At 52.5% G+C, this 22,741-nt stretch overlaps 1 protein-coding gene across 18 annotated transcripts; it reads left to right on the forward strand.

The window, feature by feature from the left end:
- Positions 1 to 391: 391 nt before the first annotated feature.
- LOC115333485 lies at positions 392 to 22,740 on the forward strand. 18 transcript variants are annotated; one of them, XR_005931042.1, is made up of 14 exons: positions 1,367 to 3,074; positions 5,306 to 5,360; positions 6,592 to 6,735; positions 8,065 to 8,406; positions 11,412 to 11,681; positions 11,894 to 12,013; positions 13,107 to 13,208; positions 14,027 to 14,143; positions 14,384 to 14,479; positions 14,858 to 14,950; positions 16,136 to 16,212; positions 19,247 to 19,331; positions 21,409 to 22,040; positions 22,142 to 22,664. XR_005931042.1 is itself a non-coding variant. In XM_041119040.1 (14 exons), exons 3-14 carry the CDS (start codon positions 6,702 to 6,704, stop codon positions 22,600 to 22,602), a joined length of 1,512 nt encoding a protein of 503 aa, XP_040974974.1. In that variant the 5' UTR covers positions 1,368 to 3,074; positions 5,306 to 5,360; positions 6,592 to 6,701; the 3' UTR covers positions 22,603 to 22,740. The 18 variants fall into 18 exon arrangements, 15 of the variants coding, with proteins under 15 accessions (XP_040974964.1, XP_040974968.1, XP_040974969.1 ...); XM_041119040.1 differs by having other exon boundaries at positions 1,368 to 3,074; positions 21,409 to 21,566; positions 22,585 to 22,740; XM_041119038.1 differs by having other exon boundaries at positions 1,368 to 3,074; positions 21,409 to 21,566; positions 21,885 to 22,664.
- The last annotated feature ends 1 nt before the right edge of the window (position 22,741 follows it).

Below are 22,741 nucleotides of genomic sequence, written 5' to 3' on the forward strand. Positions count from 1 at the left end.
TGCCACGTCCCCTTGTTGAACTGCACAAAGTGCCTCTCAGCCCATTCCTCAGCCTGTCGAGGTCCCTCTGGATGGCAGCATGACCCTTGGGTGTACCAGCCGCTTCTCGCAGCTTTGCATCATCACCAAACCTCCAGGCCATTAATGAAGATGTTAAACGGGACCGGGATGCAGCATTAGCACCACCCCTTCGGGACCGGCTCTTCAGCCAGTTTTCAACCCATCCCACTGCCCACTTCTCTGACCCAGACTTGGTCAGCTCGGTTTTGAGGATGCTGTGAGAGACGGTGTCAACAGACCAGCTTGCCCAGCCCGATGGTGGTGGGTAGAAGGTGGCACATGGTGAGGAGCCAGAGGTCCCAGGGGATTAGGGACGGGCTGGAGATGCTTCCCAGAGCCGCAAGCTCTCCGGCGGAGTGGGAAGATGAAGCTCCGGGTCCCCGCGGAGGTGGGTGCGCGGGGGCAGAGGGAGCATCTCGCTGCCCGGTGGTCCCATCGCTTGGGCCGTGGGGGAGCCGCGGGCGTGGGGCAGCCCGGGGCTGGGCAGAAACCGGGTCTCGGCCGCTTCCAGGGTCCTCCCGTCCCGCGGCAAGCGGGGGGGGGGGGGAGAGCCGGTGGGGGCGGCAGCGATGGAGGCGGCTTGGGCTGACGCTGGTCCCAGAGGCACCCCGACAGCTTCCCCCCGGGGAGCAGCGGGGGACCCCACAGCCCGCCCCAGCCCGGGGTGCGCCCCTTCAAACGCCCTGAGGCGCCCGGAGCCGCTGGCTGCGTGGGGAGGCGGCCGAGGGGTCCGCGGCACGGCCCGGCACGGCCCGGCACGGCGCGGGCACGGCCCGCCCCTTCCCCTCCCTTCCCTTCCCGCCCGTCCTTCCCCGCGGCGGGGCCGGGGAGCAGCGGGCGGCGGTGAGTGGGGCGGGGGGGACACGGGACCCACTGGTCCCATCGAGGGGGCTGCGGTCGTCGGGGTCGCGCTGTGGGGCCGGGGCGGTGGGAGCGGGGACTGGGGCCGTGGGAACGGCGACTGGGGGCGAGGGAACGGCGACTGGGGCGGTGGGCGCGGGGACTGGGGCCGTGGGAACCGGGACTGGGGCGGTGGGAACGGCGACTGGGGCGGTGGGAACCGGGACTGGGGCGGTGGGAACGGCGACTGGGGCGGTGGGAACCGGGACTGGGGCGGTGGGAGCGGGGACTGGGGTGGTGAGCATAGGGAGTGGGGCAGGGGGCGCGGGGACTGGGGCGGTGGGAACGACGACTGGGGGCGAGGGAATGGCGACTGGGGCGGTGGGTGCAGGGACTGGGACGGTGGGAACAGGGACTGGGGTGGTGAGCATAGGGAATGGGGCAGGGGGCGCGGGGACTGGGGCGGTGGGCGCGGCGACTGGGGCCGTGGGAACGGCGACTGGACCCATGGGGCCAGGGACCTGGAGCAATGGGGATAGTCACTGGGACAAGGGACTGGTGCAGTGGGAACGGCAACTGGAGCAGTGGGGCTGGATACTGGACCCATGGGGCCAGGGGACTGGAGCGGTTTTGCTGGGGACTGGAGCGATGGGGCCAGGGACTGCAGTGGTGGAAGCTAGATAGTGGACCCATGGGGCCAGGGACTGCAGTGGTGGGAGCTAGATAGTGGACCCATGGTGGGGAGTGGAGATTGGGGCATGTGTACTGGAGAGATAAGGATGGTTTCTAGAGCAACGGGGACAGATGGATGAGGCAGGGGCCCCGGGGGGATTCCCCCGCACTTCCCTGCAGGGCTGCAGGCACTCTCCTCTGCTGGGAGCTGGGCTCTTCTCCCCAGGCTCAGCTCTCCCCTCCTACACAGCTCCAGAAATACTTACAGGCAGGCAGATTCATCATAAATCTTCACGGTGCTGTTTATACAGCTTCCAAACAACTGGCTTCTCCCCCTCATTCCTTCCCTGGTTATTTGCGTGCATCCGGGGAGCTCTGCTCGAGCATCTGCAGCCTCGCCACTGCGATAGTGTGTCTGCTGGTTTTGGCCAGCAACCTGCTGAGCCCAGGTCACCTGCACCACTGGCACTGTTGGAGCTGGCCCGCTCTGCTGGTAGCGGGCCGGTGGCTGGCTGAAGCCCCTCCATATGCGGAGGAACTACTCGTGGCACTTGCAGTTGGGTTTGGCGGCCTTTTACACGTGTGCTTTGGGCTCCTTGGTCCCAGGACTCTTTGCCGAGCTTAATTTGTCCTGACCGCAGGATGTAAAGAGCATTGGACAAGGACAGAGTAAAGTTACAGAAGTCTCTGAAGTAACTCATAATTTGGTTATGAGGAAGTGGGTTTCTTGGCTTATTTAGAGCTGTACTTATGCATAAAGCTGCCCTTTTCTAGAGGAGCGTTACACCTGCTTCTTTTTTGGTTACTCTCACTTTTGGTTTGAGCAAAATGAATCTGTGGACTTTCTGGGCTGTCACAGTTTGTATCAGCCTTGAAGAACCTTCACGATAGTCCTGCTGTTTACAGGGGACTTGGGGCTTTAGCTGAGCGCTGCGTAGCATTTCAGTTTCTCTACTTGTTCTCGGTTATAGCAGTTCCCCTGTTGCCACTTTTTGCTGTGCCTCAGGAGATATGAGACTCAGAGAGCAGAGCTAGACGTTGCTCGGTAGGGTTTCATATTTGCTAATGCGATATTTAATCTTTCAAAGCTGTGGGATGATTTATAACAGGATTATTTGCATCTCTTTTTTTTATTGTCAGGGAAGACCAAAGATCATCCCTTATATTTTTGCGGTAAGGGCTTTATATAAGAGCAGAAAGAACACATGGTGGTTTTAACGTTTACTATACAACCCTATCAAAGGGCCTCATGGTCCCAGCCAGCACCACAGGTGCCTGTGGTGCCAGGTGTGGGATCTGGCCTTTGTCCTTGCAAATCACACATCCCTTTTGTTTCTTCCTATCTCAAGGTCTGTCATTACAACATCTGTTATTATTAGCCTAGGTCAGGGGAAGTACATGCTTTTAACAGCTGCTAATACAAACTCCTGTTACCCAGGAGGACACAGCACTCTTCTGCAGGAACGGGCGTTCCCTCGCTCGTTCCGGATCTGTGCCTCCAGGTAAACATGGGGTTCGAGCAGCCCCATCCCGCATGGGGCCAGCCAGCCCCAGCAGCCCCACGCACGGATAACGCCCAGCCCGAGACCTCCCCCACCTTCCTTTTGCCAGGAGCTAGAGAGGTCTTCTCTTTACCCAGCATCTTTACTTTCCTACCACGGCTGCATGGGAGCTGGCAAACGATAATGCCAGAGCTGACAGCGAAGCGCAGTGCCTGCGCCCACGCTGGTTGCGTTTGGCTTCACCCCGTGGGCAGCTGCAGCTTGCTTTTCGAGACAACAGCAGGCCCCTTTGACCTCAAACGTTGGCAGCTGCCAACGTCTGTGATGATACATGCATCCGCTGGAGGAGGAGGAGGCAGTCACAACCCCAGCGGAGCATTACTTTGTCCCCCCCCCCATCCCTATGGGAGCCTCTCACCCCTCTCCAGCAGCAGGGAGGACTCGCTGCCTTGCTTGTGGAAGGTTTCCCCAGCAGCCTGGAAGAGGTTTGTAGTGCTAGGGACCTTCCCTTCCACCAACACCAGACATTTTTTGTTTGGGTACGTGGCGTGCCTTGGCAGTATCATAGCCCAGCTCACATAATGAGCTATTTCTTCTGCAGTTGAAAAACAGCTGACGCACATCCAATTCCTATAAAAGGCTGGATGAGAGGCTGCAGTGCCTTGGGGTGTGGTTCTCGAATGCTGCGTGCCTTGCCTTGTAATGACAATCCTAAGATATTCCTTAAAAAGACCTATTGGTAAAAATCCAGCAGGCCGCAGCGTGATTCTGTTTCAGCTTTTCCATGTGGATTTTGTAAAAATGAAAGATAATACAGCATAGCAACAATGCTAGAGGCCAAGGGGAAAACATGATAGCCTTAAGTACGTGTGTCTTCACAAGTCCAATTCCTCTCCCTGTTCATGTAAGATTCTGTGAAAACTTCTGAAAATATCTGCCCCTTACCAAGAGTGTTGCTTTGCATTTAAAACCACCTGCAACAGACTGCAGATGTTCGACTGTGCTAATGCCTTCTGTGAGACGAGAGGCTCTCTTCAAGAGATAAAACAGTCCGCGTGATAGCAGGCAGATCTAACCCACCCTCTGCCTTCCGTGGGCATCTCTTTACTCAAAGGCTCTTACCCATTTCCCCAGCCATGTATCTGAGGCACCCTGGTCTGCTGGTGGAGGGGAGAAGGGAGGAGGAGGAGGGGTTAATTTTTCAAAAGAGCAGCAGCACTTTGAGCAGGAGGTGCGGTAGGTGCCCTCCTTCCAAATACACCTTATTCTCTGTCTCCTGGGATAAGCCTTATCCCCTCTCTGTAGGCACAGGGAGAGACTGTCGTACCCAGCTGCACTGGGTGGGAAGAAGGTCACTTCCGCACCTATTTGGATCTGCTTGGATAAAGGAAATCCTCCGTCTCTAAAGAATATAAATGCTTTTCCCGCAGCGATTGTTCATATATCCTTAAACCAGCCCTGTAAGCTATAAAACAAAACATGGTTCTCATTTCGCTGGAAAAAGCCACAACCAGTTCTTGCCTACATCTCGGAGAGCAAGAGGATACCGGAGAAAACGGCCAAAAAAGAGGCTGATTTAGCACCACAACCCTCACATCTCAAACCCTCCTCCAGAATCTCAGGGATTTTGCAGAGGGAAAGAAACATGAGTCTCCTGCTTCTTCTCCACTTATAATTAGACCTGTTGGTTAATGAGCAAATAAAATACCAATTGTGAGGAAATCCTACAACAGAAATGACAGGATTTTTCATGGTCTCCATGTACCCGGTAACCTAGGAAGAGCACAACAAGGAGTTCATGTAAGACATGAAGGCATTCAAATAACCAGCTTTCTACAGGGTAACATGGCTTTGCAGCCTGCAGCAGCCACTCTGTCCCAGATAATGCAGGTTTTTAGCTGCACAGAAGCGAAATCATCCTTAAGTCGGGCGGTTTTCCCCAGAACCTTATTTCCTGAATTCCTTTTAGCAAGGCAGAAACCAGGGACATGCAGTTGGCTTCTCTGGTGGTGGGGACATCCTGGGCTGGAGATCTCCATTGCAGGGCTGACAACAACATGCCCTGGCTGTTTTCTCTTCCCTTGGGTTTGGGTGTTGGGTTTTTTTTTTTCCTCTTCCCCTTCTTGGGGTCGGGGGTCTGGGCTGGGGGGCTGCTTGACCGGGTCCAGGAGAGCATGTTGGGCATGCTGCGCCTCTAGGCAGCTCCATGGTGGAAATGGCTTCCCTTTCAGATGCTGCTCTGCTGTTTGCTGGATTCCACAGAGGAAAGCTGGATGCTGCCAGGAGGTAATGTCTCTCCTAAGAGGGCTTAGCCTTAAACGCACCTCCTCACCTCTGTATCAGAAGTCAGTTCCTTAGCCACCGCTGACCTCAGGCTGTTTCTAAAACAAAGCACGTCTGTAAAACAGACCATCTTGGCCTCTTCTGGTCCTGGCTGAAACTCTGATCACAGGGCAGTGAAAACCCTTTGCCAAAAAATTGTCCCACTGTCCACTTTCCCGCTGTCCTCCACCCTCACCCTTACTCCAGAGCCTTGCAAAACCCGACAGTGAATACAGTCCCTGTTGTCTAAAGGCCAAAGCTTTCAGTCTGGCTCTGCAAACCAGCTCTGAGCGCTGGTCCCGTTCAAATAACGCCCCGTCGCAAAGTGTGTTGGAGGCAGGCAGGTTGTTCTCGAGCTCTCTCATGCCCCCGATCAGTGCGGTGCGTGTTGCAGTCTCAGTAGTGAAGAAACTAAGGCAAAAGGTCTGTAAAAAGAGTTGAAGAAGACCCAGAGAACAGCAGCCAAAATGATCAAGAGCTTGCAAGGAGAGACTGAAAAGTCTGGGAGCCTTCAGGTTGGAGAGGAGGGTGTGGGAAAGGGGATGGGATGGAGGTTTTCAAAGTCGTGAAGGTGATGCATAAGGCAGGTGCAGAGCCCATATTCACTCCATGCCACAAGAGTCGGGGCTGTTTGAGAAAGCAATGAAATGTGTTAAACATGAGAAGGGAAAGTACTTGTGTAGGCGTTGTGGTGTTGAACATGTGGCTCCTGCTACCCTGGGAAGATGTGAAGGTGGTTGCTAAATACAAATGGGCAATTTCATGGCCAGCAGATGCAGAAATAAGTACTAAAGGGACGAGGCAGGGCTGTACCCGCTAGCATCATAAAGCTGCAGCAGACAGGAAGGGCTGCAGAAAGTGGCCAGGCACTCTTGTCCTTCCCAATAATTGCTGTGCCTATGCTGGTCTTGATGCTGTTGGATATCAGTGGTCTTTGTGTCTTTTTTTAATCACTGTGGTAAATTGGTGCTGAACACAGATGTGGCCGTGATGGTTTCCCCGAGCTGCGCCGTTACAAGCAGCATGGGCTCAGGCTGCTGTACAGCAACCCCTTGCTTCAGCCTGTGCTGAAGATGCGGAGATGCCGGTGCTGTGGGGACACGTGGAGAAGGTTGGGGGCTCCCCCTTCACTGTGCTGAGCACCCTTCACCTTTCCCAACCCCTGTGTGGCAGATGCCAATGGTGCTTTTCACAGTGTCCTTCACAGGCCCATCCACCATGCCGAGAGCGGCCGTCGCAAGAGCATGTCACTGCAGAGTCGGCTCATCCCTCGTGCTGGTTTGAAAGAGCTTGCAGGTCTTTACCATGTTAACGTGGCCACAGGCAGCCATCGCAGTCTGTGAGTATGAAAAGGGACTTGTGTGGGGCTTACATCAGCCGTGGACATCCTTGAAGAGCATACGCTTGCAGCATTTCTGTGCTCTCCTTGCATCCCTGCTCCGGGCTGCGGCAGTGTCGGTGAAGGCGCGCGCTCTGGGGAGCCGTCCTGGCAGGTGCCTTCTTCCTCCCAGTGCTGCAGCATCACCATACCCGGGTACCACCATCACCTCTTATAAGCAGCTCTCCTCTTCTGCTTGCCTAAGGATTGCTTCCCCGTGAGCCTCTTCTCTGCTCTCAGACCATGGGGTACCTTCTGGTACCCTTCCCTGAGCTTCTGAGCCTCTCCTCCATCATCTTTCCTCTTTTCTTAGAAAGGCTTTGCTTTTGGCATCTGTTCCTGTAGCTTGTTCCCTCTTCAGCAACCAGCATAACCTTTTAAACGTGCTAAAAGCAGCTCCAGGATGACAGTTCTGGAGGATTTGGGGGCTGGAGATACTAGACATGACTTTCCACTTGCAAAGTTCTTTTATGCCAGCACTGCTACGACGGGATTCTCACGCCTGGGTTTTGTACAGCCAAGGGTTTGTTTCAGAGTCACACTTGCAGGCTGACCCGCACATTAGCTTTAATTTCCCCTGGGGAAACATAAAACATTTTCAAGACAACAGCTCTTATGTAAAGGCCTGCTACACGGCAGTTGCAGCAGAGAGCCGTTGCATTACTCAGAGGTGCCAGGAAACATGACTAAATGATGAATTAGCACCTTCCAGATGCGTAAGGTCACTGGGTGCCTAGCTAAGTGGGAGCATCAGTTTTGCAGGGCTTAAGCCTCTCTTGAGAGGATGGTGAGGCTGAGGCTGAATATGCCTGTAGGTTTTAACAGCTTTTAGAAAGGTGAGCTCTCAGACACCAGTTATTTAGCAGCCAGGACTACATAGTCCCAACAAAGTGCCTTTCAGAGCTTGTTCTCTGAGCAATGCTCTTACTTTCAGGTGCCAAGGGAGCAGAACAAGATCCAGGGGTGAAGCTGCACTGATTATGATGCCCACTAGCAACTCCTGATGTGCAGAAAACCCCAAAAAGTCCAGTTTCCCATCATTTTCATTCCAAAGGGCAAGGAATTGTCTTAACCAGCTAAGAAGCATTTATGTAACACACCAACAGAAATGTAACCGTTTTTATCTTCACAGAAAGGAAATCAGATATGTGGCATGACATGCTTCGGGAAGTCATGTCCCAAATCTTTGTAACTTGTGCCAAAAAAAAGGATGTGGAAGCAGATTAAATTGTTCTTTGGCTTTTGCTTTAAAACTAACCCATCCTACTCTGGCATCTCTCCTGTTCCCAGACCTGTTGCTGATTTTGCAGGGGTCCTCTGCAGTGGTGGAAATCGCAGAAAGAAGAGTTGCAGCTGAAGGGTCCTCCATAATGATGCATGCACCAGATATCAAGAACGTAAACTTCACCGAGTGGGAATACATAAGAAACACCACAATTGAAGTCATCCTGCAGTACTATGCAGATTACCCATCTCCAACCATTTATGCAGCTTACCAAGGCAGAGTGGTCTTCTTTCCAAAGAATGGCTCGATTCTCCTGCAGAGGTTACGAGAGACAGACAGCGGCATCTATAAAGCAACAGTAGATCTGATGCAGGATAAAGCTTGGACAACCCTCCTTGAAGTTATCAGTAAGTCAAATGCGTTGAGGGGATCATTTTCTCAGACCAAGATTTCCCAGTCAGTGCAGCAAACAGGTCCACAAGGTGGTAACCAGAACAGAGTCAGAGAATCACAGAATATCTCGAGTTGGAAGGGACCCCTAAGGATCATCGAGTCCAACTCCCTGCTCCTCGCAGGACTGCCTAACACTAAACCATATGACCAAGAGCGTCGTCCAGATGCATATTGAACTCTGGCAGGCTTGGTGCCCTGACCACTTCCCTGGGGAGCCTGTTCCAGTGACCAGCCCCCCTCTCAGGGAAGAACCTTTTCCTAATGTCCAATTTGAACTTCCCCTGATGCAGCTTCATTCCGTTCCCTCGTGTCTTATCGCTGGTCACCAGGGAGAGGAGATCAGCACCTCCCTTTCCGCTGCCCGCCTTGAGGAAGGTGTAGACTGCGGTGAGGTCACCCCTCAGCGATGAGGTCAACCTTCAGCCTTCTCTTCTCCAGGCTGAACAAGCCAAGTAACTTCAGCCGCTCCTTGTAAGCCTTGCCCTCACGGCCTTTCACCATCTTGGTCGCCATCCTCTGGACACACTCTTGTAGTTTGATGTCCTTCTTGTACTGAGGTGCCCAAAACTGCACACAGTACTCGAGGTAGAGTGGGACAGTCACCTCCCTTGACCAGCTAGCTATCCTGTGCTTGATGCACCCCAGAACACGGTTGGCCCTTTTGGCTGCCAGGGCACACTGTTCACTCATATTCAACTTGCCATCAACCCAAACCCCCAGATCTCTTTCTGTGGGGCTGCTCTCCAGCCTCTCGTCCCCCAATTTGTACATGTAATCAAGATTGCCCCATCCCACGTGGAGAATCTGGCACTTGCTCATGTTGAATTTCATACAGTTGGTGATTGCCCAGGTCTCTAGTCTATCCAGATCTCTCTGTAAGGCCTCTCTACCCTCGAGGGAGTCCACAGCTCCTTCTAGTTTAGTATCATCAGCAAACTTACTCCATGTACATTTGACTTCTGCATCCAGATCATTTATAAAAACATTAAAAATCACTGGCCCCAAAATTGAGCCCTGGGGACCCCCACTGGTGACTGGCCGCCAGCCTGATGTCACCCCACTTACTCTTAACTCTTTGAGCCCGACCCATCAGCCAATTGCTCACCTGATGTATTATGGACTTGTCTAGCTGTGTGCTGTGACATGCATCACAGAAGAATGCTGTGAGAGATAGTATCAAAAGCTTTGCTAAAATCCAAAAAAACCACATTTACTGGCTTCCCTTGGTCAACTAGATGGGTGACCTTGTCATAAAAGGAAACTAAGTTAGCTAAGCAGGACTTTCCCCTTGTGAACCCGTGTTGTCTATGACCAATGACTGACTGCATTGTCTCTCAAGTGTTTTTCAATAACTCCCAGAATAACCTTCTCCGTAATTTTACCAGGCACCGAAGTGAGACTGACAGGCCTGTAATTACCAGAGTCTTCCTTCTTACCCTTCTTGAAAATTTGGACAACATTTGCCAGCTTCCAGTTGACTGGGACCTCTCCAGATTCCCAAGACCATTGAAAGATAATGGAGAGAGGTCCCACGATAACATCCGCCAGGTCTTTCAGTACCCTGGGATGAATCCCATTGGGTTTACGTGCATCCAGCTGGAGCAGCAAGTCTTGATCTAGAGGAGGATTTCTGGTTTCATCACTGCCTTGAAAGACACAGACTGGTGATCCTAAAAGAGTTGCTGGGAAATGCCAGAGGGTTTTTTGCAACTGAGTGTGCCTGTGGGTTGAGTTCCTGGTTGGGACATCAGGCTGCATGGTCCCTTCATCCTGGAGTGATAGAAAGGGGGGGACACCTTCTGCCTTAACTTTTATCTAATTGTTTTGTCATGAACAGCCTCTCACAGGAAGTGTATGGCATAAAATTCCCTCAAGAGAAGGGATTTCTGCTCACATCTGATGAGCAAAACAAATGCCATGGTAATGATTTGAGGAACTTGGGAGCTGCAGGTTGTGGCCAGTCCCTTGGAGCTGGGGCCAGAAGCAACTTGGTAGCAATCCCAGGGGAAGCTGCTGTCTCACCAGTTGCCTACTAACCCCTTCAGGATCAGATCCTGAGATCAGCTGGGTTTATGGATGCTTTTCACTTGAGGGTGGGTCTGCCAGGCAGATGTGGCTGATCCCATGTGGCTCCCTGCAGGAGCTTCTCCTGTGTAGCTCCAGGCCTTGCAGACTCTCTTCCTTCACACCAGCATTGCCTTTCTCTGTCTCTCAATTTCCCTGAAAAAATAAACAGAAATGAGAGCTCACCCTGTTTTCAACTGCCCTTTCGTAGAGCTCAGCATCACTATGTGAGCATACTGCATGTAGGACATCCAGAGATGAAGGACCTCAGGAGCATGTGGTAGCTATCAAGTGGAAGTCCAAATGTAGTTAGGAGCAGCCCTGACCACTGCAGGTACCTAGGCATTAGCTGAGGGACGGAGTCAGCCCTCCTTTTGCACATGGCAGGGGCCTCCGGCATGCAAGGCTTGCTTCTCTGTGCTTTGGTCCATGTGGAGTTGGACCAGTTTAAACGCAGGCAGCAGCGGAGTCCCATGTTGCTGCTCTTTGGCTGAACTTCATGACTTCTTTGATGCCTCCCATACTTCCCCATGCCACTGCTGTGTGGGAAATGCCCGCTTGGGACACCCCATGGCAGACAGTGTCCGGAAAGTCCCTGTCATCATTTCCCAGCATAATCCCAACTCTGTCTCCAAGGGTTGGTAGTATCCATCGTAGGGGTGACGTGGTGGCAGGGATGGGGACATCTGCTTTCTGCTTTGAACTTGGTGGATGTTGCCCTGCTCCTGCAGTATCTTCTCTCCCTCCAAACTGACCCGGGGTGTAAATTAGAAGGGAAGGACCTGCTCACTCCCCACGGGGCTCAGTATTCTTGCATGTTGGCCAGTTTTCAGGTCCAAAGCAAGGCAGTACTCATGCTCCTGGGAGTTCTACCACGCTGCTCTCTGCTTTTCAGAGCCTGTGCCCCAGCCTGAGCTCCGGTACAGTTCAAACCTGGCAGGTTCGCCCATCGAACTGGTCTGCATGGTGCCAGAGGGAACAGTGGCTTCCATCTCCTGGAAGAAGGAGGGACATCCCCTTCCCCCTGAACAGTGCCATCTGCTCTCTGGAAACATCAACGTGCTGCAGATAAGGAAGGGAGAGAAGTCGGACTGTGGCTCCTACTCCTGCAATGTCAGCAACGTGATAAGCTGGAAGGAGACAGCCCTGAACCTGACTGTGACAGGTTAGCCTTCCCCTGCCGTGGTGGATCCGATGGTTTGTCGTGTTGTCGCAGGTCCACCCCGCAGGATGCAACTGTCTCTCGTGGGCTTTCCTGAGCAAGGAAGACCCAGGACTCATCCCTCACGTTTTCCAGCATTTTGCAGTTTCCTGGGATCACCGCTCTGTTTCAGGGTTGTCCCCAGCATGGGGTTTCCCTCCTGCCCTGCCTTGCAGGTCTCACACCTCCTCTACACCACGTGGAGAGGCTGGCCATCGTCGTGCTGATGTTCGTCACCGTCTCCGCCACCAGCTTCATCATTATGCTGCTCTGTCAGCTGAGGAAGCACAGGTTCGGTGAGTGCCAGGACTGCACCCCAGGCCCCCAGACTAAACCCTTCTCTCCCCACCGTGGAGGGGGCAGGCGGCAGAAAGCCTCAGCCAAATTCCTTCTCCCCTGTTGTCCTAATTCACTTAGGTAGTGGGAGGAAACATGCTCAGCTTCTGCATTTCTTCTTATGCCTCTGTAGCTTGCACAGAAAATAAAATTCCCTAGAAGCAGCTAATCCCAAATGGCTTTGTGAGAGACGGAGCCAAAAATATCACAGTACCAAGCGTACCAGTCATTCCTTTCCCATTCCTTGGGCATCGCTGGGAAGAAATAAAAAGTGCGGGGCTTGCAGGCTGCATGGCAAGAGCCTTCCTGCTTGGAGTTGGCCAACGATCATGTCTCATGGGTTTTGGTGACCAAGCACACTGGTGTTTGGGTCATGTTAATGGATCCGTACCCAAGGAGCGTACAGGTTAACGTGGGTGCTTCAGTAGCCACATATATATTGATTAACAGAAAACAAACCTAAAGACATAGCCAACAGCAAGTCCTCTCACACAGTCTTTGTAATCTGCTAGTGCATTCTACCCACCAGAATATTATCCCCAGAATAACAGACCATCTGGACAGGAGAGGTGAAGCCCTACAGCTGGCAGGAAAGTTCTCCCACTTGTATTTGTCTTTCAGCATTAACAGGTTGTGGCGCTAGGTCTTGCCTTTGGGGGGTAATCTCCCCTGAGGAGCTCTCCATGCCTGGTGCTTGTGGCAAGAGCTCGTGCTATGTCGGCTTTCCACCATGAAAAGGGTCTCCAGAAGAAATCCAGCATTTGTCAGGTCATTGTAGGAGGCAAAAAACTCAGGCAGAAGTGTTGTAAAGTGTCTCACTAGGTGGAATTGGTGTCTGGTTCAGTGTGGAACAAGCCCAAATCTGGTTTCTCCTGCTTCCTCCTGAAGTCCAAAGCAAGCCCTTGAAAGTTCACCAGGTTTTCTTTTCAGGGTTTCTAAACCTCAGGGATTCAATTCTTTACAAAGAAAACCTGTGCTGGTTGCTTGTCTTCCCTTTGCAGGCTGCACCCATCCTGTTTGTGTGGTACTGAGTACATTTTTCTTTTTTCCCAGGAAAGGAAGCATGGAAACATAGCCTTCTGTCCACCTATGCACTGCTGTGTATCTCCTCTCTCCTCCTGTTTGCAGCCTCCATCATCTGGATGCTGGAAGAAGGTAGGATTCATTTAAACCTGATTTGTTCTTGATTGCTTCAGTGTCTCATCTTTCGTCTTCCCCTAAGTCTTTACAGTAGCATCTTTGATGTAGCAGTATTTGATTAGGAGAAATTGAATTTAGACTTCACTGCTCTGTAGCCTGCAGGCTCCTCTTTCTCTGCTCTTTTGAAACCGAAGGGCTACATTAGTCCCTTTGCACTCTTCAGGTACCACTACCCCTTCTCCAGGACTTCTCAAAAATTAAAAAGCGGTTCAGAAACCACTTCCACGAGACCTTAAGGGACCACGGGCAATGAACACAAAGCTTGGCTGTTCTAAAACTGCTCCATTGCCAGTTCTTCCCTGCCCCAGGCTGAGGCTACCTATTTGTCATGCCATGGGTGCTCATTTGCTACGTGCTGAGCTGCAAGCAGACATTAAGCCCAAAGAAATACCCCCCCCCCGAAACATGTGGGCCTTCTCCCCATTCTCTGTGGAAAGAAGGGTGCTGCCTATGTGTACCTTTATAATAAATACTGCCTGCTGCCAACTTCTAGGATAAAAACTGTCCTCAGCTGTAGGATATGGTCCCCTGGCCAGCAGCGCTGAGCCAGTCCCACTTCCAGACCCACCCCCCAGGCCATGGGGACCCTTCTTGGCCGCAGTCTGTAGTCCTGCTCCTGCTGCACAGCCCCGTCACACAGGGGACCGATCCTGCACTCCCAGATGCAGCAGTCGGGTGCAGGGTCGCCACAAGCCAACTTGCCTTGCCTTGTTCTCAGACCACTGCCTCCACCAGTTTCCATCTCACCTTCTGGTTTACTTCTGCTCCCACAGGTCCTTCCGCTGCCTTCATCTTGCTTGGGCTGTTCTTCCTTACTGCGGCAATAGGAGCTGCCCAGGCAGCAGCAGCAGCGGTGTGGAGACCAGCGGCTCCCGGTCACATCAAAATGTGTAAGTTGCTCTTTATGATCTAAACCTCTGGTGGAAAAGGCCTGGTAAGAGCCCGGGAGTAAACTCCTTAGGTTTGCACTCCCAGGAGGGAGCGGAGGCTCGGCACGCTGCTGTGGCGCGCGTCCAGAGACATTGCCTACGCCTTGCTCGCCCTCCCACCGAAGCCCAGCTCCTCCACATGCCAGCCTGAATTCCTTATGCATTTTCCTCTCATCTGTCAGCAATTTTTCCCTCTCCCAGGGCACTGTGTCATCCGGAACTCTACAGCCCCCACAATACTGATCGTCAACTTGTTGTTCACCATCCTTTTGCTCCACAATATCCAGCAGCTCCATGGTAAAGGGTGGCCTGGGTTTGTGCCGTTCGTGCCCTTGCTCGCCTTTCTTCTGGGGACCGATAGGGTATCTGGGGGGGTTTGGCTTCACACAGGGCAGGGAGAGTCCTTAGGTGGTTTTGCATGGCTGGTCCTGCAAGAAACCTTGTTGTAGTCAACGTAGTCGTGGCAGCTTCGTGCTGAGCGGGAAGGTTGTAGCTCTTACATAGCACAGCAAGGTTTGCCCCGGTGGCTCCGTGATTTGAAACACAGGGATTCCCCCCTCTTTCTGTCACATAGGAAGTCCCTGGATTAAACTAAATTCGTGGCGCCTAAATGCTCAAAGGGGGGTGTCGGCCAGAGAAGCAACTGCTGACAAGTTCTCCTTTTCTCTTCCGCAGAGCGAGGCTGCTCAGAGGCCACTGATCTGACGACCAGCTGTGTCTTTGCTGGCGTAACAATCCTCATAATGCTGCTGGTCCTCCTCCTATTGTGTAAGTAGCCCCGCGGTTTCCTTCCAGGAACTGTAATGAGCTGCTCAGCCACTGAGACCCCCCCAGGCTCAGCCCTCACACCCTCCCCTGGCAGCAGGTATGAGGAAAGGTGCTTTCAGTTAGATAAAAGCCAGACTTTTCTTCTAAAGAGCGGGACTGTCCAAATCAGCCGAGGACCCAACTCTGGTGTCCATCCTTTTAGGAAAGCTACAGTAGGTACTGGTCCCTGCCTGCGGTCCTTGCCAGCACCTCTGCTTTGTCCATGGATGCTCAAGGAAAGTGAGTTTCTGCTCCAGAATGTCCTACCGTGGTCTTCCCTAGCGATAGCCATACCCTGATCAAAATAACCTCAGGTATGGCAAGCTTTGGGAGGAGAAAACTATCTGATAAACAGGCAGAAATAGGTCTGGGAACATCTTATGACCACGGAGAGCAGCTGACCAGTCATCCCAGTGAAGTGGGGCTTGCAGAGTGAGGTCAGGTAGTTCATTTTCCATCCCTCCAGCTCTGGGATGGGAAGGAAGAGATCAGGGAGGTGATTTCCACAAGTCTGCTGTGGTTTTTCCAGCTTCTCCTTTTAAAGTTCCTGGTTTCTGCAGTCTGATCATGTGAATCCCCTCATTGCTGTGAGTAGCAGCTATATCTGGCCTCTCCCTGCACAGGCTCTGCGGTGGCCCGGTCTCGAGGGCCAGCTGGGCGTCCCAGTGAGCTTCCTGAAAACACTGGCTCAGCCTTCGGGATCACATGTAGCATCTCGGGGAACTGGTAAGAAGAAGAGTCAATAGCATGTTGAGGAGAGGATGCCCTCGAGGACAGGATTGAAAGGGGATGCTCATGCTTTCCTAGAGTGCACAGAGCATTTCCAAGCCTGAAATACAGGAAATATTGCAGCGAGTCCATACAGCCAAAGGGAGGCAGGTTAGAGCCGTGGGGGCTTGCAGGCAAGGTGGGTGTCATAGGCAGAAGTCCACTCTCCATGCTGCCTTCTTGCTTCCCCTCACCCCCTCAAAACAGGGCTCTCCTGGTTTTGGAAACAGAGGAGCTCTGCTTGGTGAAAGGCTCCCATCTTCATTGCTCTCTGCAGCCAGCTTTTCTTCACCCATTCCATGAAATGCTGGGTGCGGCCCGAATTGCCGGGATGTTGTTGGAAACCCAAGAGTTACTTGGCCTTTCCTTTATTTCCAGATCACAGGAATAAGCAGAAGGAGAAGATGATGAAAAAACAGCGTGCCATCCGGACCGCACAAGTCATGGCCACCTTGGTAACTCCCTGCCATTAGCTGGTCCCCTGCTATTGCAAATCCTTATTATTTAATGATGAATATTTAATTCATAATGAATATTTATGAATATTTAATTCATAATAACAAGGAAGCACCTGCCTGCCTTCCTGCAGAATGCTGTAGGCTTTGTCCTCACCCCGGGGGGTACGCAGCGAGCCTGCTGTAGTTCAGCTTGGTCCCATGGGACCCGTGGGGTCACTGCCACGTCCTGGGGAGCTTTCCTGGGTTTGGGGGTGCCATGGACGATGCCCCGAGCGCTGCAGTTTCACCTCCACTGCAGGGACATGCTTGGCTGCATCTCGGTGTCCCGAGTGTGCCAGTTCTCAGGGCTGCTGCAGTTTGATTTGGGTAAAAACATACTCTTCTACTACACCTAACCCAGAAGAGCTGCAAATAAGACGCAGAGGAAAACCACAGGTCCTTTACCCACAACATCAACACTAAATACACACACCTTCTATATTCGCTTCACTCTCTCCCTCTTCCGCCCCACTTTGGCTTAGAGAAACCTCCCTCCCTCCCTCCCACGCCAGCACCGCCAGCGCAGACTTGCCCCACTCCCACCTTCCTCCCCGGCCTCCTTATTTCAGAGATGCCAGAAGGATTTGAGGGCCAGGGGACCCCCCCCTTTTACTTCTCCCGCAGCTGAGCCTTAGGATTGATGTCGGCACAGGGCGGGGTGATGCTGCACCCCTGCATTTCGGGGTTGCTGGTGCATGTGCAGCTGCAGCCTTCCCCCCCACCTCTGGAGGGGGTCATGGAGTGGGGGGGGAAAGATTTACTGCCTCCCCCCAGGGCAGTTTCTGGGGGTGATTTGAGGGATTGGGATATTTAAGAAGAGTGCAACAGCACCGGGGGGGTGGGAGGGTGCAGTGTGGCTGAAGAGCTCCTGGTCCCTTTCGTGCCACCAAAGGACACGGTCCCGGTGTTTTCAGCAGGTGACGGAAGAAACCCAAGTACAGAGGCAAGAAGGGTAGTAAATGGTCGTCCCTCCGCCACCCGGGGAGCCGTGCTCACACACCGCGGGCGGCTGGGGAAGAGCCCCAAGAAGCTGGGAAGATGCCGTCGGCCGAAGCAAGGCATCTGTAAGCTCTGCCTCTACCCTAGTGCTAGCAGGGCAATGCTTTTGGCAAAAATCTTGCCAAAAATGTTGCCACCCAGCTGTCCGAGCTGTAGCTCCAGGTGGCAAATGATACATTCCCCACCCACTTTCCCTGCCCTCTGTTTGTAAAACCCAGGCTAAGAGAAAGTACAAGCCATTGCTCTTACTAATGCTGGTTATCACCCAAGCAGGGGCAGCTTTTCCATAAGCCAGAAATTGTCTCAGACTCCAAACCGAAGGTTAACCATCCTAACGCTGTCACACCACGCCTCCTTTTTTTAATATGTTAATGAGACAACAGAAAAAAAAAAAAGCCAAAAAGACATGTAAATGTCAGTCAAGGGAAGAAGCTGATGCTCTGGAGTGTTTCAGGGAATCTGATCAAGTTGTCTTAACCGGAATGTACTGCTGCTATTAATTAGACAACTGCAGAAGAGCAGATTAACTCCCAGCTTTCGCCGCTGGCCTGGTCAATAGTTGTTCTGGTATAAAAGAGATGGGGACCACGCTGCTGAAGCGGTCCCAAGATGGACTGCTCCCAGAGAGCTGCCCTGCCTGTGCTTTTGCTTCTGAAGCTTTAAGCTGACCCCGGTTTGTTTTCAGCAGAGCTCTGCCAGACTCTGCCCGCTGAGGATTTTGGTGTCACCACCCATCCGTGGTGCTGCTTTCTGCACCGCTTCCTCCTCCTGCCTTTCTAAGTCCCTTTTTGGTTCTCGGGGGCGGCAGCTCTGCGATCACACCTTCCCCTCTAGCTTGCAAGGCAAATGTCCCTGTGTCCCACCACCTTTCTCAGAAAACTCGGCCCAAGCCCTTGTCCGTCTGTCCTACGCCTGCTCCTGTCCTTCCCTGTCTGCTGCCAGCAGCTCCAGGCACACCTTTGACCCCCCACTCCCACACCTGGAAAAGATGCCTTGCCTTTGGGAAGGATGACCAGGAAAGGCAGGTCCATCTGTGCCTTTGGGGTGGGATTTTTTTATGTAGTTTATGTATTTTTTTAATGTATTTTAAAGCATTCCTGAACTAGATTGGCCTGAGCTGATTTCCCTTCCATGGTGTCCTAGGTTCGGCTAGGATAGGGTTAATTGTCTTCCTAGTAGCTGGTATAGTGCTGTGGTTTTGAGTTGGTATGAGAAGAATGTTGATAACACACTGATGTTTTCAGTTGTTGCTAAATAGCGTTTACACTAAAAGTCAAGGATTTGTCAGCTTCTCACACCCAGCCAGCAGGGAGGCTGGAGGGGCACAAGAGGTTGGGAGAGGACACAGCCAGGGCAGCTGGCCCAAATTGACCAAAGGGACATTCCATACCATGTGATGTCATGGCCAGTATATAAACTGGGGGGAGTGGGGCTGGGGGGATCGCTGCTCGGGAACCAACTGGGCGTTGGTTGGCAGGTGGTGAGCAATTGCATTGTGCATCCCTTGTACATTTCAATCCTTTTATTATTACTATTGTCATTTTGTTAGTGTTATCATTATTAGTTTCTTCTTTTCTGTTCTAGTAAGCCATTCTTATCTCGACCCACGAGTTTTACTTCCCCCCCCCCCCAGCCCCGATTCTCTCCCCCATCCCACTGTGGGGGGCGGGAAGTGAACGAGCGTCTGCCTGGTGCTTAGTTGCTGCCTGAGGTTAAACCATGACACATGGTTGACTGACCTTGCATTCATGCTATGGCTTCAGCAGTTTCCTTTGCAGGTTGTAGCATTTTACATGAAGTTGGAGTAAATTCTGCCAAAGTCCTTTTTGTTGTCCCCCTTGGACAGGATGTCAGCTCTAGAATGTGTTCATCCGTAAAAAACAGAGGAAAAAAAAACCCCTTATGTTGCTTTTTTCTTCGCTTTGTTATAGCTGTTCTAATAAATGTTTTTCACATGGATACTTCCCTGTGTATCCCATCCTGCTTCCTCAAGCAGAAGACGACTCCATCCTACTCCCGACCCCCCTCACGGGCTGGTTCCCACCCCAGCGAGCGCTGGACCAGGTCTCACTGCCCAGGTGAGAGCTTTGTTGTTTCCACAGCTGCCTCTGCCCTCAGCTCCCCAGATGGGCGCTGGTTTACATCGATGAAAGGGGAATGCTATTTTCGGAAGAAGCCGGCTTCTCACTCTGTGCTGGACCTGCTTTTTCCCGGCTGGGATGGGGCTCCAGGTCTCCCCTGGTGCAGCCAGGACTTGTCCAGGCTGTTAAGCCGCAGGAGGGTGCTGGGTGCTGCACCCTCTCTGGGGGGGGGCTTCTCCCCCAACCATCACCACCTCCCTCGACCTCCTTACTTCAAGCCCTGCTTCCCCGCCTGAGCTCCGGCCGGCTGAGCGCCCGTGGCCCTCCCGAATCCCCACCAAGCCGTGCCGGCAGGGATGCTGTGGGTAGCAGCAGGCTCTCTTCCCACATTCACTTATCCTGTTGCCTACGTTGAGACATCCCTCATCCCCACCAGGCTGGATTCAGGGTGTCCCTCCTCGCTGGGGGAGGAACAGCCCTCTCCCCGGCTGGATTTATGGTCGCGAGACGGGTGCTCCACCGCTGTGGCTCGGACAGGGACGGAAAGCCCAGGGCAGGGACACGTACCCAGTAACACTTGCCTGTTAGAGTGCAGCTGCAGGCAGCAAACAAGGAGCAGTTTGGGATGCTGTGGATCAAACCTGGGGTGCAGACCTGAGAATTCTACCATTTTTTGCCCCCGCTGAGCTTAGACCACACAGAGGAGGAGGAGGATGGGGAGGAGGATGGGGAGGGAGTGATGGCAGAGCCAGGAGCCAGGCAGTGATGGCTGGGCAGGCAGATGGCACCTTTGGGGGATCCACTGGGGTCTTGGCTTGCTCGGGGGGAGCCAGGGAAGGGTTGTGCCCCAGAGAAACACTGGCAGCAGGGACTGCCACACCATAGCAAGGAGAAAAACAACCTTCCAGCCAGACAGTGCTGGGCCAGGAGCCTGCATGTCGCTGCAACCCCGTGGCCGGACCAGGACAAGGGACATGGCAAACCCAGGGAGCTCCAGCCATTAGCCAGAATACAATTAATTAACTACACCGAGCTACAAACCCTGTGAAATGGCTCTCAGAGAGCTCAAGGCCCCCGGGGTATCAGGCCAGAGCTGCATCCATCCTGTCCCAGCGCATTTCAGGTTATCCGATCAAGGACCTTTCCTGTGCAAAGGGGGAAGGGATAAACAAAAGCACAAGGAGACACAGCCCAGGTAGACAGGGGTGAAGGGAGATGATGCCAAAGACCAAAAATCTCCAGTCACTGATTGATGGGCCACCAAGAACCAACAGGCAGAGCTTTGGAGAGGACAAACCTGGAGTTTGCAACTGATAAGAGGGGGGAAGCAGGAGGAACAAGAGGATTCGGGGTGTTTGAGGGGGGGATGTGGCACTGCGCAGAACTTAGTAAGGAATGGTTGGGGGAAGAGGTAGAGAGGAGGAGGGTAAAAGGGACTGGTTGAATATAAGCAGTGCTTGTCTGACTGAGCCCTGATCACCACAGTCTGCCCCAGCTTCTTATTAAATCCTTTCTTACCTATCTCTGTCATCTCACTCTCCATCCCATGCGGGATGTGCTGTAAGGACTCGGTGCCAGTGATAGGTGGGGACTGGTGTGAGCATCTCATGAGAGCAGCCTTAAAGATTATAATGGAAAAAATACTGACGGAAAATGTCTGCTAAAATGCTGACAGCAGAAATGTCTGCAAGCCTGGGCGCTGCCAGCCTGGGGACCAGGAGCATCCTTGAGGAGCGCAGCTGGCATCCGTGAAGTGCAGCTGGGTACCCGAGAGCCTGAAACAGCCCGAGATACCCTCCATAACCACAAAAACAACAACAACAAACTTCTCACCTGGAAAGGGGAAACTTAGTCAAAAAAGGTGAAAAACTGTCTGGGAAAGTAGGAATCAGTGACAGGTATTGGCTGCTTCAGCTGGAGGAATAGAGAAACAGCCCGGGAAAGCAAAAATTGGCCTGAGAAAAATAGGAAACAAGATTATCTGTGGGCTGTTCCAAGTGAAACAGAAACATCAGCTCCAATAGTGGTGTCCTACGCCCCCTCATGTCTCTGTGGTATAATCTACCCAAAACGGAGCCTCTCCCTGCAAGAATTTCTCTACATGAGACAGGACCCCAGCCACGAGATGCCTGCCTGACTCCAGACTTCCTGACATGGATCATCCATGCAGGGAGACTTTGTCCATCATCGACTGGCCTCACTCCTGGGAGCGGTTTGATGAGCACTATACTGGTAACATTTCAAATAATACATATATACAGGTATTCATATAAGAAATTAATCATAGATATACATACTTCTAATAATGATATGTAGATACACAGATACTTGCTGCTTTAGTAGTGGTAATTTTGGTAGTAGCTTGAAATATATACATATACTTGCTTTTCTGGGAGTAATTGTGTAGTAACTTGAAACACATACTTGCTTTACCAGTAGTAATTTGTTTGCTTGGCAGACTTGAGCACACCAAAACACTTCTGCTGCTTGGGACAGGTGCTTGGTCAGATTTTGTCTACCCTGCCACAGCAAAATGATTGAATTTCACAGTCTTTTGCCAACAGCTTTGCTAATTAAGTGTAAGGCACATTAAGATGCCAAGGCTTTCCAGGGAGGGGGAAGAGACACACGAGGGAGGAAGGACACAAAGGTACAAGCACAAGGATGAGGACGCAGAGATGGATGCTGGCAACATCTCTTCCACAGGTACATCCCAGCACATCTGACATGCTCCAGTATACAAACACAGGGACCTATTTACTCCGGGCACATTTAAACTCTGCATATACTTTTTGTCTTTCCCAAAGGCTATTTAGCTGTTACAATGCACAAAGGTATTTCCTACAGCCTAGAGGAGGCTTTTCTGACTACAAACACAGCTACTATGCATAAACCTGCATACAAAGGCCAGCAGATAAACCTTGAAGCTAAAACCTCCCTTGAAAAGCGTCTCTGACCCTGTCTCACTTGGGTGGCATCTTCTTACAAGTCCAGCAACCCCTGGGACTACGGGCTGTGCCAGGGCGGCTGCTTGCCAGGTCCCAGTGACTCAGGGAACTGATACAGGTTAAAAATATCCTCACCCAGCTTCGGAGCAAGGTTGTTGGGTTGGTTTTAACCCCAGCTCAGTCCCCCAAGCTGCGACTGCTGCAGGAGGAGCCGGGCTGCCCGGGCGAGGGAGGGGATGGGGATGCAGGACCCCCACAGCAGTAGCAAACGACCTCCCCAAGCACATCAGCTCTTCCCATAGGACTGGAGACCGGGGTAAATCCAGCATCTTCAAGGTCTGCCACCAGTTGCAACCCACCACTGAAGCCTGAAGCCTGCACAGGGTCTGGCAGTGGGGAGCACATCCCTCCGCTACCGCAGGCTTTAGATACCCCCGAGTTGTTATTTCCCACCCCTGA

Source organism: Aquila chrysaetos, chromosome 21 (genome assembly GCF_900496995.4).
Source record: "Aquila chrysaetos chrysaetos chromosome 21, bAquChr1.4, whole genome shotgun sequence".
In the NCBI taxonomy this organism is placed as follows: Eukaryota; Metazoa; Chordata; class Aves; order Accipitriformes; family Accipitridae; genus Aquila; species Aquila chrysaetos.